The following is a 17,549-nucleotide window of genomic DNA, read 5'->3' as shown; positions in this document are numbered from 1 at the left end:
CATCTCTTCAGTGTGTTGGCTCTTTATTATGATTGGAAACAGTGATTTCAAGTCTCCCATTATTTAAAATGAACAAAACAAAATTGAAGTAATTTTATTTTAGCTGAGAAGCCATAGAAAACCATGTCAAATAGAGCATAAAACATATCACAATTACAAATTCTAATTTCAAAATTGTTTACAAACGCTTGCATTTGATCTGTGCCAACTTTGGGGATTCAAATCAACTGGTCTCAAAATACTCTCCCTCTTCCATCAAATATTGTTTTTACACGTCTAAACATTAGAGACTTTGCTGTAAAAGTATTCTAACAAAGTGCACTATCTACTATGGTTGTACAGTATCACACATTATCACAAAGAAACCCTAAAAACTTCTAAAAGTGCATTAGAAAGGCTGAACCAACTATGGTTATTCTCAAACTAATTCTAGACAAATGACAGAGAAATGTGTAATTTACCTCCCAGAACAGAAGACAATTATTTTCTGAAGAATACTTGTCACTCACAGTAAAATAAATGTACTTTGTGTTCTTATACTTCACTTTGGTCCCCACGGAAGACTCGTTTTATGGCACAATTTGCTCATCGCATACATGACAAAAACATTCCAAAAACAGAGACTAAATATTTTCTGAAAGCAAGTAGAAAGGCTGATTCCCAGATGTAAAAAGCATTGCTTAGTAATTTCAAAGGCACAATTTTGAAATATCTAAATACACTACAGTACATGTTCAAACGACATCAAATGATCAATGCGAATATACAGTTAATTGCTTTAATTACATTTCTAAAATGAAAACATTTTAAACTAGAAAAAGTACAGGGGTTTGTTCTTCATGGGTGTTTTCATCATTGTATAACACCAACACTTCTCCAATTATCTGTTGGCCAATTAAATTGCAAAATCACAAATTTCACCAACCAATTTGCTTTACAACCTTTTCAACACTATACCAGAGGTAGAGCGCTTGAGACACAGCAGGAAGACATACAGAAACTAGTTTAGATGGTTCACTCGTCACAGGGTACATATAGATGTATTTGACACTCATTTCTAAAAGTTAGCAGTATCTAAAGCAGCTATATATTTGAAAACCCAAGTACCTTGTCTTTTCAATCATTTTACTTTTACCCTGTAGTATAGCATAGTTCCCTATGCTGTTGTCACAGTGATCATTCTATTCAGTACAGTACAAGAATATCATCTGCTGAAAATTGTGCGCTAATGTTGCAGTTGATATTATTTAAGTAAACTTTTTCAATTAAAAAATACATCACGATTTCTTCAGTGTTAGATTCATAATGAGGCAGAACACCCCAGACTAGTATTCACCTGACAGGAGTGTTTTACTGTGGAATATATCAGAATTATATTATTGCCATCTCTCATGATTCACTCTTCTCCGCCTCTGCTATCCCTCTCTCTCTCTTCATAGCTCTCCCCTCAGACGTGTGCAGGTCCTCCTGGTCGAACCTGCCCGTGGTGGTGTGCCAACAGCGCTAAGTTCCTGGCTGAGATGGTCTTCATCTCCATGGTGCTGGCTTCCCACTCCACAGTGTTCAGGTAGTACAGGCGTTCATGAAGGATGAACGGAGAGGTCCCGCCGTGGGGTGGACTGTGAGCGGGATACTTCGTCTCTGATGATAGGAACATGTCCTGGAGCTGCTCCTGGGACAGAGGCGGAGGAGAAAACACCTTCCACACCTTGCTCTCATTGACTGGCGGGCATGAGTAGCCTGGTGGGATGTGCACTGGGTCAATGGAGCTCAGACTGTTGATGATGGAGTCTGTGGTGAGAATGTCTGACACACTGAAGGTAGAGGGCTTCTCAGAGGTCCCCAGGTAGGGCACGTTAAGGAGGCCGGGGACCAGGGTGGTGACAGTCTGGTGGAGGTGCCCAGAGTACTGGGAGGGGATAGGAGGGAAGAAGCCTGCAAAGGTGGAGAGGTGAAGCCTGCACGCTTTCCCTGGTGGAGAGGTGTGGCCACAATCACTATGTCAATCAGGGAATGGGTGAAGCCAGATTCCCAAACATAGTTCACCTCCTAAAGACTGGCTGTGGTAAAAGGGAGAGCGAGTAGAGCCTTAGCATCTACAGAACAGATTTGAGACAATTTGCATATTTATTTTACAATGAACTGTGCTGTTAGTTATTTGAGGCATTTATATATATGCATATACAGTGTGTACATGCTTTAAATGTTCGCAGCTTGACAGAGAAAGCAGTGACTCGTGCTGGGATGAGCGCTTCCTTGCTGTGGTACAGGAGTCCTGAGCACACCTTATTACCTCCATCCACTGCCCACAGGCATGGGTCTGCCCCTGCTAGAGACACCACCTCTGGAGACATCACACCACACATTTCGCAAGATTAGTTCAGTTCCCTTATGTTTTCAATAGAGATGTGAGTTTGTGAACAATTAGTTATTTCTGAAATACTCTTTTTACTGACTCATCGTTCATTTTAGTTGTTTGTTTGGCCTGCTGGCTACAATGAATACAGCAGGATTAATAAGTGCTCCCACGACTCAGTGGCTCCAGAGACGTGCTCCGACCACCAACTGTCTATCATTGCGCACAGGAAAATGTATCATGCAGCAGGCAGCATAGAGAAGAAAAAAGACACTGATAATTGATTGCATGGTGCAAGAATGACTGCAATTAATTTATTATTGAATGTTATGATGGACACAACTTTGTAGAACCAAACATAGAGACTGCCTCTCTGCTCAACAAGCTTGAACTCGAGAACAAATCATTGTTTGGGGGGGCTGCAGCGAACGATATTGTACTAATCCCTCGCGGCAGTCAAGCAATTGCATTCCGCCAAGAGTCTCACAATCTAGTCCGGTTGCTGACACATCTATAGACTTCATTTCAAAGGTATCAATAAATATTGTATGTGTATGGCTAGCAATCACAAATGTAGGCTACATTGTTAGAAGCACACTTTCATAAGTCTCAGGCCAAAATGGCAGCTCCAATAAACCCATGCTATGGTGAACAAGGCTTGTAGAATCATGATTGTCTCAGGAAGGTCCTGCGTGTTCTGGGCAATACTGAATCAAATTAACTAAATGAGTCGTTCTTTTGACTCAACAATTTGAAAGAACTCGAGTCAGTAAAAAGGGCCGAACTTCCTGTCACTAGTTTTCATTGGATGGCCACATAAGAGCACTCGAAACCACTTATCGCACTTAAGTCTTTTGTTAAGAACGCACCCAAAAAAACACTGATGCGGACACTTTGGCCATATTTCACAGGTGCCACGACGTCGTTGAGGAAGCTCTGAGAAAAGTCCTTCCCCGACATGGCCTCCTCCAGCATCTGATTGGCTAGTGTGAGGAAACCGTCACCACCCATTGCATGCAGGAAGCTTCTCAACACTCGTGAAGGAGTAGCTGAACTGCTGGTAGATTCTGTAAAAACAAGAATCAAAACATCACATACCTACAATTAGCATTCTCTCATTAATAACATGTTTATTTCATAATAAAGGTTATGACTGCCGTGCTATAAATAAACAGGTAGCAGAAACTAAAGTCTCACCTCATGAACTTGTCCAGAACACTTTCCACCCACATCTGCATCCGCAGGAAGTTGAACCTGTACCGCTGAAGCAGGAAGTTCACAATAAACCAGTCACTCTCTTCAAAGGTAAGCTCCTTTCCATGGGACATCCCATCTCTGGGAAAGACCTGAGATAAACAGGGGAGAAATATCGATGGGTGTCATATTAGTCCATCTGTGCATGTGTACAGCACTCTTTCAGGAACAAACAAGTGTATTTCTGATAGGCTAACATGTCTCACCTAGTTTTTCAAGGAAGTACTTCATGTGCAGGTTTAGGGGGTGGAGAACTGCGCCCCCGTCTCGTACTCATAGCCCCCGATGTTCTGGGTTCCCCCCCACAGTGCCTGGCTCAAACACGTCGAACTTCACCACTGCCCCAAACTCCTGTCTTACGAAGTAAGCTGTTGCAGTGCCACCGATGCCCGCTCCAACCACAGCTCTACAATGTCATTCAAAGTCCAAGGGGAGTGAAATGTACAATTCACAAGTGAAAAAATGTGTCATAAATATGTGTTCTCTGAAATAGAAATACTCTCTGGACCAATGGAACTAAGTTAATGGTTGTTTTTGAACCCCCCTCACTGGATGCCATTGAAAAAGAAAATGGAATGTGGAGTCTGGACTAGGATTGGTTTACCTATCGTCTTGGGTGGATTTCTGAGTTCTGAAGCTGACGCTAGTCTCAAGAACAGGAGTGCCCTGATTACATGGTTTTCGAAATCATCATGTCCTTTCAATTATTTCCAAGCAATGACATCTGAGTAGAGAGTAAAGAAATCATCATTCAATGACAAAAATAACATAGGCTACATTCACAACTGATCAGTAGTCAGAAACTTGTCACTTTAATACGATTGTGTGAATTGCTGAGTCAATTTAGGACAGATAGCATAGCCTGCTGCTGGTGGTGACATGGGTAGTAGGTCTATCAAGTATTTCAATCTCTCTGTCTGGGGTCAAAGGGCAGCACACAGTTTATATTTTGAGGAGCAGTCTTTCATGGTTATTGGCAAAAAAAATGAAAATGTGTGATATTTTAAAAACATCTATGATATCACCCCCACTTAGTTGGCTAAAATCAAACAATTAGAAAGGACTGATACGTGTGCACTGCTCACCATTTCAAAAGTCAGTAGAGGAAAAGACTTCTCAAGGAGTTCACGATTAAGTTTTACTACGAGTTTACAGAGGATCTTTAAATCGCATCATGCTATTTAATTACTCATCTAACTAGTAATTTAGTCAAAGTCGTTGAGAAAAATATATAGAATAAGCATAGTGTTGTAAAAGTTTAAAGTTAGGACTTCAAACTAGGTGGGGATTTCGGTAAAAGACATCTATAACTAACTCTGCTTCGGTCACATCGCGACCTTATTTGGAACCGGAAATGACCAAGATAATGCCGGAAGCTAGAGCGGATGTGATGTATTTACCACCAGAACGAAGAGGCATGGTTTCACGGAGGTGACCTACAGTTTGAAACGGTAATGTAACAAGGCTTGCGAATCTTGCAATAGCATACTGTATGTCATTGGTGTGGCTGTTATTTAGCTTTGCAACGTAGCCAAACCGTATCTTCTAACAGTTAGAATTCCGTTTGAATACCCACGCTACTGAAAGCAACGTTTGAAATGGCAGAGGAGCATCAAGCTCGTGTACAGAAAACCATAGAGGATATGGTTCAAAGTTTAGAACGGGACCACATCCGCAAGATGCAAGTAAGTGGTTATGGAAATGCAATTTCAGCTATGTCCAATACATACAATGAAATCCAGTATATTGTGCAGTGCATTATCTACAAACTTCGGTTTTACAAATCACCCTCTTTCTCCAGGCATATATCATTTGCCAACTTTTATTTTCAACACTTAGACTTATATCAGATGCACAGTTCAAATCTTTCTTGTGAATGTATCCAGGGACTCATGTTCAAGTGCAGTGCAGAGTGCTGTGAGCGCTCCACAGACTCCATGTCGCAGGTGCACACTTGTATTGAACGCTGCCACGCTCCTCTGGCGCAGGCTCAAGGACTAGTGACCAATGAACTAGAGAAATTTCAGGTGAGTTTCATGTGGTGTTGATTATGATGAGAAAATAGATGCATAGAATTTGTAGTGATTGATTGTGATTAACATTCTGTCTCCCTCATGCCCAGGACCGGCTGACCAGGTGCACCATGCATTGCAATGACAAGGCCAGGGACCTGTTTGACTCTGGTGCCAAGGAGCCAGCCGTGCGGGCCATGATGGAGAACTGCGTGGGCAGCTGTGTGGACGACCACATCAACCTGATCCCCAGCATGACGCACAGACTCAAAGAGAACCTGGACTCTATTCCACAGTGAGGAGGAGGGAATAGCTTACTTCAGATGCATGAGACAGGTTGGCCTCTATACTACAGTGACGGTCATCTGACTCAAATAACACAGAGGAAGTATAAACAGCAGACTCAAAGATGGCTTGTTATTATCACAGTGTAAAAGAGGGAGTTATAAATGGCAGATCCAATACCTCAGTGAGGGAAAGGGACAGCTTGCAGGAATGAGATTTGGGTCCTGGTAAAAGGTTAATACGAGTCCATGCTGTCGGGGAGGGTGGGGGATATACCTCAGCTCAGAGTCAGAAGAAACTACACATCCCCTGCAAATGGACACTGTTTCTTTGTAGCACTTACTGTTTATTGGTTGAACCTACAGACCAGACAGGCCAGCTGAACTTACTCAGCAGACCTGTGCCATTACAGAACTGTCTAACATAAAAAAATACCGGTGTCTGTGAACTGTGTGTAAGGGTATTTATTACATGTCCTGATAGCCTAGCTGTTGTATGATTGTAGTCTTTATTCTGCCTCAGTGCTCTAAATATTTGTAACCTGTTCCTCTCTCCTCTAGCATGATCTCTGTGCTGTTTGTTTTGTGGGAACCATGCATGTTCTGTGATTCTTTCCCTCATCACTATATCAGTTTTTATATAAAAATGAAAGCAGATGGTAAAAAAGGATGGAATTGCATTTGTATTGCCTTTTAGCCTGAATTTTCCTTTATCTAGCTGTGTCTTCTGGCAATTCATCAGAACTTTTTCACTAGAGTTGAACTTGATAGTAATGCACCACACACACCTTATTAACATCCAGCTTTTGAAAATGCAGGTTTTAATAATGATAATCATGGTGGAATAATCTCTGTATAATGTACAAATGTATGACACAGACACCAATGGTAAAAAAAAAATTGATAGTATATCTGTGAGGCTTACAGCATATCATGAATGACTGCAAAGACAAGTAGCCTAGTGGTTAGAGCATTGGGCCAGTAACTGAAAGGTTGGAGCATTGAATCCCCGAGCTGACGAGGTAAAAATCTGTTGTTCTGCCCCTGAACAAGGCAGTTAACCCACTGTTCCTAGGCCGTCATTGTAAATAAGAATTTGTTCTTAACTGACTTGCCTGGTTAAAAAGTAGACAAGTGTAAAGGTAAGCATTCACTGTAGATCATTACAATACTGCTATGCCAAAATAAATATATTTGTCAAACACACTTTACAATATATTATGGCTGTTTATTACAATTATATCTCAAATTGAGATTAAACCTAGGGTTTGAAAAAAAAATTGCCCCTTCTACCCCACTAAACATCCAAGTTTGCTTATCAACTGAGGATGCTTTTACATTCACCCTCCCCAACCATCCCCTTCCTGTGGGCCTGAAAGCAAACAATGTAAAATACAATATATAAAAAAATATATATATATACAGTACCAGTCAAAAGACACATCTCAACATCAACTGTTCGAATTGCTGCAAGAAACCACTATTAAATGACACCAATGAGAAGAAGAGACTTGCTTGGTCCAAGAAACACAAGCAATGGACATTAGACCGGTGGAAATCTGTCCTTTGGTCTGATGAGTCCAAATTTGCGATTTTTGGTTCAAACCGCTGTCTTTGTGAGACGTAGAGTAGGTGAACGGATGATCTCCGCATGTGTGGTTCCCACAGTGAAGTACGGAGGAGGAAGAGTGATGGTGTTGTGAATTATTTAGAATTCAAGGCGTACTTCACCAGCATGGCTACCACAGCATTCTGCAGTGATACGCCATCCCATCTGGTTTGTACTTAGTGGGACTATAATTTGTTTTTCAACAGGACAATGACCCAACGCACCTCAAGGAGGTGTAAGGGCTATTTGACCAAGAAGGAGAGTGATGGAGTGCTGCATCAGATAACCTGGCCTCCACAATCACCCTACCTCAACCCAATTGGGATGAGTTGGACCGCAGAGTGAAGGAAAAGCAGCCAACAATTGCTCAGCATATGTGGGAACTCCTTCAAGACTGTTGGAAATTCCTTCCTCATGGTTGAGAGAATGTCAATAGTGGGCAAATGGTTCGGTTCTGCAGGTGGTGACCACACACCACTTCTCAGTTCCTGTGCTTCCTGGCTGATGTTTTGGTCACTTTTGAATGCTGGCCGTGCTCTCACTCTAGTGGTAGCATGAGACGGAGTCTACAACCCACACAAGTGGCTCAGGTAGTGTAGTTCATCCAGGATGGCACATCAATGCGAGCTGTGGCAAAAAGGTTTGCTGTGTCTGTCAGCGTAGTGTCTAGAGCATGGAGACTCTGAAAAACACCAAAAGAAAGATGCCCAGGGTCCCTGCTCATCTGCGTGAACATGCCTTAGGCATGCTGCAAGGAGGCATGAGGACTGCATATGTGGCCAGGGCAATAAATTGCAATGTCCGTACTGTGAGATGCCTAATACAGCGCTACAGGGAGACAGGACGGACAGCTGATCGTCCTCGCAGTGGCAGACTACGTGTAACCACACCTGCACAGGATCGATACATCCGAACAACACACCTGCGGGACAGGTACAGGATGGCAACAACAACTGCCAGAGTTATACCAGGAACGCACAATCCCTCCATCAGTGCTCAGACTGTCCGCAATAGGCTGAGAGAGGCTGGACTGAGGGCTTGTAGGCCTGCTGTAACGCAGGTCCTCACCGGCAACAACGTCGCCTATGGGCACAAACCCACTGTCGCTGGACCAGACAGGACTGGTAAAAAGTGCTCTTCACTGACGAGTCGCGGTTTTGTCTCACCATGGGTGATGGTCGGATTCGCGTTAATCGTCGAAGGAATGAGCGTTACACCGAGGCCTGTACTCTGGAGCAGGATCTGGACAGGACTGAGCAGGACTGAGCTTGTTGTCATTGCAGGCAATCTCAACGCTGTGCGTTACAGGTACGACATCCTCCTCCCTCATGTGGTACCCTTCCTGCAGGTTCATCCTGACATGACCCTCCAGCATGGCAATGCCACCAGCCATACTGCTCGTTCTGTGTGTGATTTCCTGCAAGACAGGAATGTCAGTGTTCTGCCATGGCCAGTGAAGAGCTCAGATCTCAATCCCATTGAGCACGTCTGGGACCTGTTGGATCGGAGGTAGAGGGCTTGGGCCATTCCCACCAGAAATGTCCGGGAACTTGCAGGTGCCTTTGTGGAAGAGTGGGGTAACATCTCACAGCAAGAACTGGCAAATATGGTGCAGTCCATGGGAGATGCACTGCAGTACTTAGTATCTGGTGTGGCCACCAGCTGCATTGACTGTTACTTTTGATTTTGACCCCCCCCCCCTTTGTTCAGGGACACATTATTCCATTTCTGTTAGTTACACGTCTGTGGAACTTATTCAGTTTATGTCGCAGTTGAATCTTATGTTCATACAAATATTTGCACGTTAAGTTTGCTGAAAATAAATACAGTTGACAGTGAGAGGACGTTATTTTTTGTTGTTGCTGAGTTTATATTATAGAGATCAGTCCTTTCGGGAGCCCAGATAATTTGTAAATCCCATCATTGGATGGTTTGGTAGCTGAGTTTCCCCAAGGGCCTCTATAGGCCAACATAGCTGACCAAAGTTTTAAATATAGGAAAATAAGTTGCCTGGTAATGTTATCTTTCAAATCGTGGAATGTTCTCAATCCATTACTGTCCATAATATCAGCAAGGCTATAGATTCCACATTTGGACCAATGGGGGATGCAAATGGCTGCCCTCCAGATCGCAAGGCATTTTTGTGAAATTTGAGAGTATGGGCATGTCATTTTGATTCCAAAATGTTTTCCTCAAATTTTGCACCAAATAGAAATTGTGTGAGCAATAATAGGACCAAAGCGTAGTTTACATTGTTTAAGGGCTGTATCAGTAAAGACCACCTTTTCCAGGACAATAGGAGACACAATTTTTTATCTTTATACTCAGCCAGGGGGCGGAAGACTCATGTCTAAACCAATTTAGGATGGGACAAAATGCTAGTGCCTGTAAATACAACTTAAAGTTTGGTACGGATAGTCCTACATCTTTCCCCCCTTTGCAAGTTTGTTAAGTGGGAAATACGTAGGAGGGCTATCCGTACCAAGTTTTAAAATGTATTTCCACTAGCAAAAACAGCACAATTTTTCAGCCGTGGGTATTTTAAATTCAAACCTAATTTGGACACTACTATTGTGGCCGACTTACTCTTAATTAATTAGCAATACTGTAATTATAGGATAGTAATGGATGTACAGAAATAGTAACAGATAATTTCCTGTGAGAGACATGAGAAGGTCACACACTGCTGATAACACCACAGCCCACTGGTGTGGAATATTTATTGGCAGGTTACGTTTTTTTCTCCTTCACTTTTTCTTTAAAAAAAAGTTAAATAATACAAAAAAGACATGTTAAAGGAATAAAAAATAAAAAAATCAATGTTATAAAAAAATAATGAATATGTTATAAAAAGATGAAGAATTAAAAATATATTTTTTAAACTAACAACGTATCCCAAAACATACTAGAGTGAGCTATAGAGCATACAGATGCCAGGGTTGTGTTTGGGGGGGTAGAAGCTGTGGGCCACAGCTTGAGGCTAGGATGTCAGAGAGGGTCCATGGAAGATGCGGGTGTGGGGCAAGGATAGGATTATTAGCCTATATTATAAAGTGGTAAGGGAACTGGGCTGAGGGTGTGGAGCTGGCATCAGAATACACTGCGGGCGCTGCTCTCTGGTTCAGGGGAATCAGGACAGCGGTTCATATGAGGGGATGTGTACTGGAAGTTACAGCACACGTAGAGGGGGAAGGACAACAGCCGACTGTCCAGGTTCATCCCCACATACTCCTGGTAGGAAGAAAATAAAAAGAGAGAATAAGAAATAGGGGGAGCACAGGGGGAGTACAGCAATAGTTATATGGTCCAATTCAGGCAATACTTATATAGTGACGTGTTAATTTCAAGAGGGGAGGAAAGTTTCAGAACATGTGGATTACGTGTGGTCTGACTGACCAATAGACATTAAAACCAGTAGATAGTGATAGCGCTGACGTCATTCCACGGTTTCCTATGGAAAACTCCTGATGGCGTAATGAAGCCGGAAGTATTCGAAACGCGCCATATTGCTGAATGAGGCTGAATGGCACCCCCCCAAAAAATACAATTGCTAAGGATCATGGTGAAAATGGCCGTAACTAGCAAAGGATCATGGTCGATGTGGTAGTTTTTATCATGCCTGAGAGTCAACCTTAATGTCTATGGAGCCCACTACATTTGTCAGCACGACAAATGTAGTAGGCAATGGATTACCATTTAATTAAATATCTCGATTTGCAGCAAACTTTAAAAGAATTCACAGTGGGGATTGAACTTGATCATAATAAACCAATTTTAGAGCCCAAAATGACAGTTCTGGTGATCGTAATTTACAAAAGCTTTCTAAAGCAGACCAGGGCTTTTGGCACCGCTGAGTTGCTACGCAGTAGCCGACCGGCAGAGCTTGTGACTTCACGCTCCAGACCGGATACTGTGGGCCTGGACTGACCTGGTCTTTCTCCAGGGTGAGTAGCTGGTAACCAGTGGATCGACTACACACCAGCTTACCACTGTTATCAAAGGAGGCCAGGCGTAACCTGAACAGAGAGAGGGAGAAACATTGAGTGAGATGTGAGGGGCTAGTCAGGCCTGGTAGAACACAGGTAAATGAAATGGCAGTTATACAGAACATAATTATATCATTACTACTCCACACACAATGCAATGCCAACATTTGAAATCTGTAGCTATGTGTGTTGTGCTGACCACAGCCTAGGTCGTGTCAGCAGATTGGAACACTAACCGGTATGCTAGATGCCTCCGAGGCTGCATACTCACAGCTCCCCCACATGGCTGGCTCAGTGTATTCCTCTTGAACACTATGAAGCGGTTGGTGAAGGTCACCAGCAGGTCAAAGCCAAAGTTGAAGCCTGTCCAACGCCAATAGTACTGAGAATATAAAGTTAAAACATTTTGTTTGAAGTTCTTATAGTGTGATTGATGTCCTTATTACACAGAGACTAATAGTCTGACTCACATCACCATCTTTGGTCAGTTTCCTGCCACATCGCATACTACTTGACTCAAACTCCTCCTTGTTGGCATCCTGTGGGCTACAGACACACGCCTTACTATACACGCGGAAATATATTTTCAGTCACTGAAAATCACAGAATGAATGTTGTCATGGAGTGATGTTGCTGGTTTGGAGCTCCAGTTCTCACCCATTGTCATTGTCGTGCTCCGTCCGTAGCATGGCAAACCACTGGCTCTTGTACACAGAGGTCAGCCACTCTGGTATGAGGAGTTTTACAGAGGAAATAAAAAATGACTACTAAAACTGTCACAAGTGAATGTGAAACATAAATCACTATCCAAATCTTCACCCTTACCGGGTGGGAGAATATTGTCTCTCTCCAGGATGTGTGCGGAAGCCAAGTCATTGATGATGTACTGAAGGCGCACATGTCTGAAGACAGGAGTAAAAGGGGCGCCGTCCTCTGATTTTAAGAAGGGCTCCTCCTCTCCCATCTCTGCAACAGCATGCACATAAGAGCCATTAGAAAAGACTGGTCAGTCAGTGTCTGTGTGTATATTCTACAGCCCTGTGTTCAGATAGGTGTGTAGCTAGCTGTGGACATGCCCTGTGGAACAGAATGTACCAGTCCTGCGTTTGCAAAGCCAGGCGTCGGCATCAGCCAGCAGCTGCTTGATGGGACCGTCCCAGGATGGATTGAGCTGCAGGAACATCCACTGAGGAGAGAGAGAGTTACAAAAAGAGAGTATGAATGAGAGAGAAGGGATGGGGAAGGGGGAGATAAATCAACGGTCTACAAAAACAGCCTTTAGAAACAGTCCCAAAGGCTACAGTAGTACCTTTTTCAGAGCGGTGTAGATGTCCATCTCCACCTGCATGACGAATAGGTCAGACGACTGGATCAGCAGTTCGATCACATCCACTCTGCAAATACAGCACAGAAACACACACTTATCACTGACACAAACACTGACCACACAACACGTAGACTATTATGAGTATGTATAAGTCCTATGGAAAAATAGGAAAACATTGAAGATACACACCCCAGCTCCTTCATAAGGTCAACATTTTGATGGGTCATGACGTTATTGAGGAGCCATTCCAGACACCTGCAGGAGACACACAAGCATATGCATTAAGAGTGTTAAGAACAAGATCAACTGTATTATTCGATTAACTAATATTACTCAATAGGAATGTAATGATGGGGCTTACTTCTTCATGACAGAGTCAAGGCCATAGATGCTGACAAATGAGTAGTAGACACACACAGTCTTGACACCAACGTTCTCCTTCATGGTCTCACCACACTGCTGGATCAGACCATCCTGCAAAGACACACAGGGCATGGCATATTATGGCCTTTGATCATCTATTCTCGTTCAGTAAATTACATTCCAGCAAGTTCAATTTCCAACTCACACATATCACCATTCCATGTAAAGATCCTGTAGTGTGATATGATGATAATCTACTGACCAGTTGGAGCATACAAGCTGCTGCTAGGATACTGACGACCCTGCTGGGCTTGATCAGAACATCATCCCGGTACAGAGATCCAAACACTACCTGCAGAGCCACACACACACACACACACACACACACACACACACACACACACACACACACACACACACACACACACACACACACACACACACACACACACACACACACACACACACAGAGAAAATCAAGATAAATGTGTATAGTAACTGCAAAAAAGGAGTTCAGTGACATAAACAAAGCAATTTGTAGTGTTTTATTCCTGGCAGTGACCGAAGTCCTCACCCTCTGTGTCAATGTTCTGGTCTGGGATCTCTAACGGAATGACCATCATGTTGGACTCCTTCCAGGAGCCACTGAACATACTGGAGAAATACCCTGACTACATAAATAAGAACATCATGGGGGAAGGGGATGAGTCACAGGCATTGTAGATCCTTTTTATTTAACCTTTATTTAACTAGGCAAGTCAGTTAATAACAGATTCTTATTTACAATGACGGCCTAATAAAGTGTGTAGCACTAACCTGGCACAGGTACACTTTGTGCAGGTTCCACTCCTGCCCCAGGGCACAGATGCGGATGTCACTGTTCTCCCCGTTCAGGAACAAGGTCTGATAGATGTACTTAGATGTGCTTTTCAGCTTCTTCCTGTTACAGTTCCAAAACAAACCAGAACAACGCAGGCCAAGGTTAGAAACAGGCTGGCCATATGAAAGACATGAAAGATATGTGAATTAGAGGTCGACCGATTATGATTTTTCAACGCCGATATCGATTATCGGAGGACCAAAAAAGCCGATACCGATTAATCGGACGATTTTTTAAATTTATTTGTAATAATGACAATTACAACAATACTGAATGAACACTTATTTGAACTTAATATAATACATCAATAAAATCTATTTAGCCTCAAATAAATAATGAAACATGTTCAATTTGGTTTAAATAATGCAAAAACAAAGTGTTGGAGAAGAAAGTAAAAGTGCAATATGTGCCATGTAAAAAAGCTAACGTTTAAGTTCCTTGCTCAGAACATGAGAACATATGAAAGCTGGTGGTTCCTTTTAACATGAGTCTTCAATATTCCCAGGTAAGAAGTTTTAGGTTGTAGTTATTATAGGAATTATAGGACTATTTCTCTCTATACGATTTGTATTTCATATACCTTTGACTATTGGATGTTCTTATAGGCACTTTAGTATTGCCAGTGTAACAGTATAGCTTTCGTCCCTCTCCTCGCCCCTACCTGGGCTCGAACCAGGAACACATCGACAACAGCCACCCTCGAAGCAGCGTTACCCATGCAGAGCAAGGGGAACAACTACTCCAAGTCTCAGAGCGAGTGACGTTTGAAACGCTATTAGCGCGCACCTCGCTAACTAGCTAGCCATTTCACATCGGTTACACCAGCCTAATCTCGGGAGTTGATAGGCTTGAAGTCATAAACAGCGCAATGCTTGAAGCATTGCGAAGAGCTGCTGGCAAAACGCACGAAAGTGCTGTTTGAATGAATGCTTACGAGCCTGCTGGTGCCTACCATCGCTCAGTCAGACTGCTCTATCAAATCATAGACTTAATTATAACATAATAACACACAGAAATACGAGCCTTAGGTCATTAATATGGTAGAATCCGGAAACTATCATCTCGAAAACAAAACGTTTATTCTTTCAGTGAAATACGGAACCATTCCGTATTTTATCTAACGGGTGGCATCCATAAGTGTAAATATTCCTGTTACATTGCACAACCTTCAATGTTATGTCATAATTACGTAAAATTCTGGCAAATTAGTTCGTAATGAGCCAGGCGGCCCAAACTGTTGCATATACACTGACTCTGCGTGCAATGAACGCAAGAGAAGTGACACAATTTCACCTGGTTAATATTGCCTGCTAACCTGGATTTCTTTTAGCTAAATATGCAGGTTTAAAAATATATACTTCTGTGTATTGATTTTAAGAAAGGCATTGATGTTTATGGTTAGGTACACGTTGGAGCAACGATACGCACCGCATCGATTATATGCAACGCAGGACACGCTAGATAAACTAGTAATATCATCAACCATGTGTAGTTATAACTAGTGATTATGATTGATTGATTGATTGTTTTTTATAAGATAAGTTTAATGCTAGCTAGCAACTTACCTTGGCTTCTTACTGCATTCGCGTAACAGGCGGGCTCCTCGTGAGGCAGGTGGTTAGAGCGTTGGACTAGTTAACCGTAAGGTTGCAAGATTGAATCCCTGAGCCGACAAGGTAAAAATCTGTCGTTCTGCCCCTGAACAAGGCAGTTAACCCACCGTTCCTAGGCCGTCATTGGAAATAAGAATGTGTTCTTAACTGACTTGCCTAGTTAAATAAAGGTGTAAAAATGACCGATTTCCGATTGTTATGAAAACGGCCCTAATTAATCGGCCATTCCGATTAATCGGTCGACCTCTAATGTGAATACCTCACCTGTTCTGTAAGTGTGTTTGTCTCTTACTCCGGCCTGCTGTGTCTGTCTGTTGGTTTATGAAATTGTGTGTATTTCCAGTGTGATGTGTGTGACTCTTCTCACCTCCGTGGTGTGTCCAATAAGGCATCTTCCTCATCGGGCTCACTGTCGCAGTCCGTTTCCTCTTTCTGCAATCACATCCATGCTTGCCACTGGCACATGTAGTCTCAACTGCTTCCTCAGGATCCTGGGACGAGGCCTGTAACCGTCTGCCCTGGGTGCCCATCTCTCCCCTGCACACTACACACAAAACAAAATCATCTGCAACATGAAATTAATGGATCTATTGTAATTTATATTAACTTCATTGTGCAGGGGTATACAATAGCAGGTCACTTTTGCTGTTGAGTAACCATTTCTGCAAGTTATTATTTAGGTTCAGACCTGGAACACTCTCGCGTAACAGTTGTTCCTACATGTCAAAAGCATGAATTCTGAACACACGTCCTGTGCTCAGGTCTGACAACAATAACCTAACAACCTCAGGCACTGTGCTCAGCTAACCTATCATTACATTGTTGTGGTTGCAACAGTTGCTGTGGTAGATAGCTAGAAAGCTACCTAAACTAGCCAGCCACCCACACAACAACTAGTAGAAACCCATAGCCTGTGACCGGGTAGATAATGATTACAATAGCTTGCTAATGTATTATATTACAGAAACGTACCTGATGTATCTACAACGCAGGTGCCCGTTCAAAACTCACGGCTAAATCAGCACACAAAAAAACCGAGTGACATAGTTTAGGGCTAGGCTAGAGTAATGGAGTAATGAATAGGATTATGTGTTTTCACATGCAAAAGTGATTGCTTTATATAAAAACGCTATATCTGCCTTTCCAATGAAAACTAGTTTGAAAAATTCAAACGTATATTTTATGTTAAAGAGATGTTTTTGAACGATGCTGCCTTGTTGACAATATGACCGAGCGGGGCAGATTACTGTTCGATTTGAGAAGGGCGCTCCTCCCTCACCGTTGTTGCCCGTTCACTGTCCATCGTTGCGGACAAAAACCGGGGCACGGAGTCGTCACTAGTTAACACAGCCACAAAGTCATATTAACCCCGCCTATTTCTACAATTTATGTTGTTAAAATCTTATTTTAAACCTAACCACACTGCTAATGTATCTTAAATTAAGACTAAAAGCACATTTTGTTTTCATACAATTTTTACGATATAGCCCATTTTGACATTGTGGCTGTGCTATATAGTGGAAACCGGTGCACCTCGGCTCAGATCCTTAATTCAGGAGGTAAATATGGTTTTCCTAACTAAAGATCCTTGGGACGTCCCTACCCTAAACCTTAACCTTAAACCAACCTAAGGTCGATGTCCGCGCCCCCGCGGAAATTGAAATAACATAAAATATAAATTTAAAATAGAGATCTGTTTTTTTGCATTGGTTGTGTCAATCCACCGCATCGCTGGACATTTTGAAAGAATTTTTCTTAACTGACTTGCCTAGTTAAATAAAAGTTAAATTAAATGAAATACAAATCGGAATATGTTGCACTTCAGCATTGCCAGGAGTGTGCAAAGCTGTCATCAAGGCAAAGGG

At 42.5% G+C, this 17,549-nt stretch overlaps 1 protein-coding gene and 2 pseudogenes across 1 annotated transcript; 1 reads left to right on the top strand and 2 right to left on the bottom strand.

The window, feature by feature from the left end:
- Nucleotides 1–1,389: 1,389 nt before the first annotated feature.
- Nucleotides 1,390–4,783, bottom strand: LOC129863279 (prenylcysteine oxidase 1-like; annotated as a pseudogene).
- Nucleotides 4,784–4,977: 194 nt separating this feature from the next.
- On the top strand, nt 4,978–7,112 carry LOC129864035 (protein FAM136A-like). Its single transcript, XM_055936580.1, has 3 exons — nt 4,978–5,295; nt 5,497–5,637; nt 5,733–7,112. The coding sequence occupies exons 1-3, from the start codon at nt 5,209–5,211 to the stop codon at nt 5,919–5,921; spliced, it is 417 nt and encodes a 138-aa protein (XP_055792555.1). The 5' UTR covers nt 4,978–5,208; the 3' UTR covers nt 5,922–7,112.
- A 3,090-nt stretch (nt 7,113–10,202) lies between these two features.
- LOC129864036 (germ cell-less protein-like 1) lies at nt 10,203–16,982 on the bottom strand (annotated as a pseudogene).
- Nucleotides 16,983–17,549: the final 567 nt, after the last annotated feature.

This window comes from Salvelinus fontinalis, chromosome 10 (assembly GCF_029448725.1).
Source record: "Salvelinus fontinalis isolate EN_2023a chromosome 10, ASM2944872v1, whole genome shotgun sequence".
NCBI lineage: Eukaryota > Metazoa > Chordata > Actinopteri > Salmoniformes > Salmonidae > Salvelinus > Salvelinus fontinalis.
This window is presented reverse-complemented; position numbering and strand designations above follow the sequence as displayed.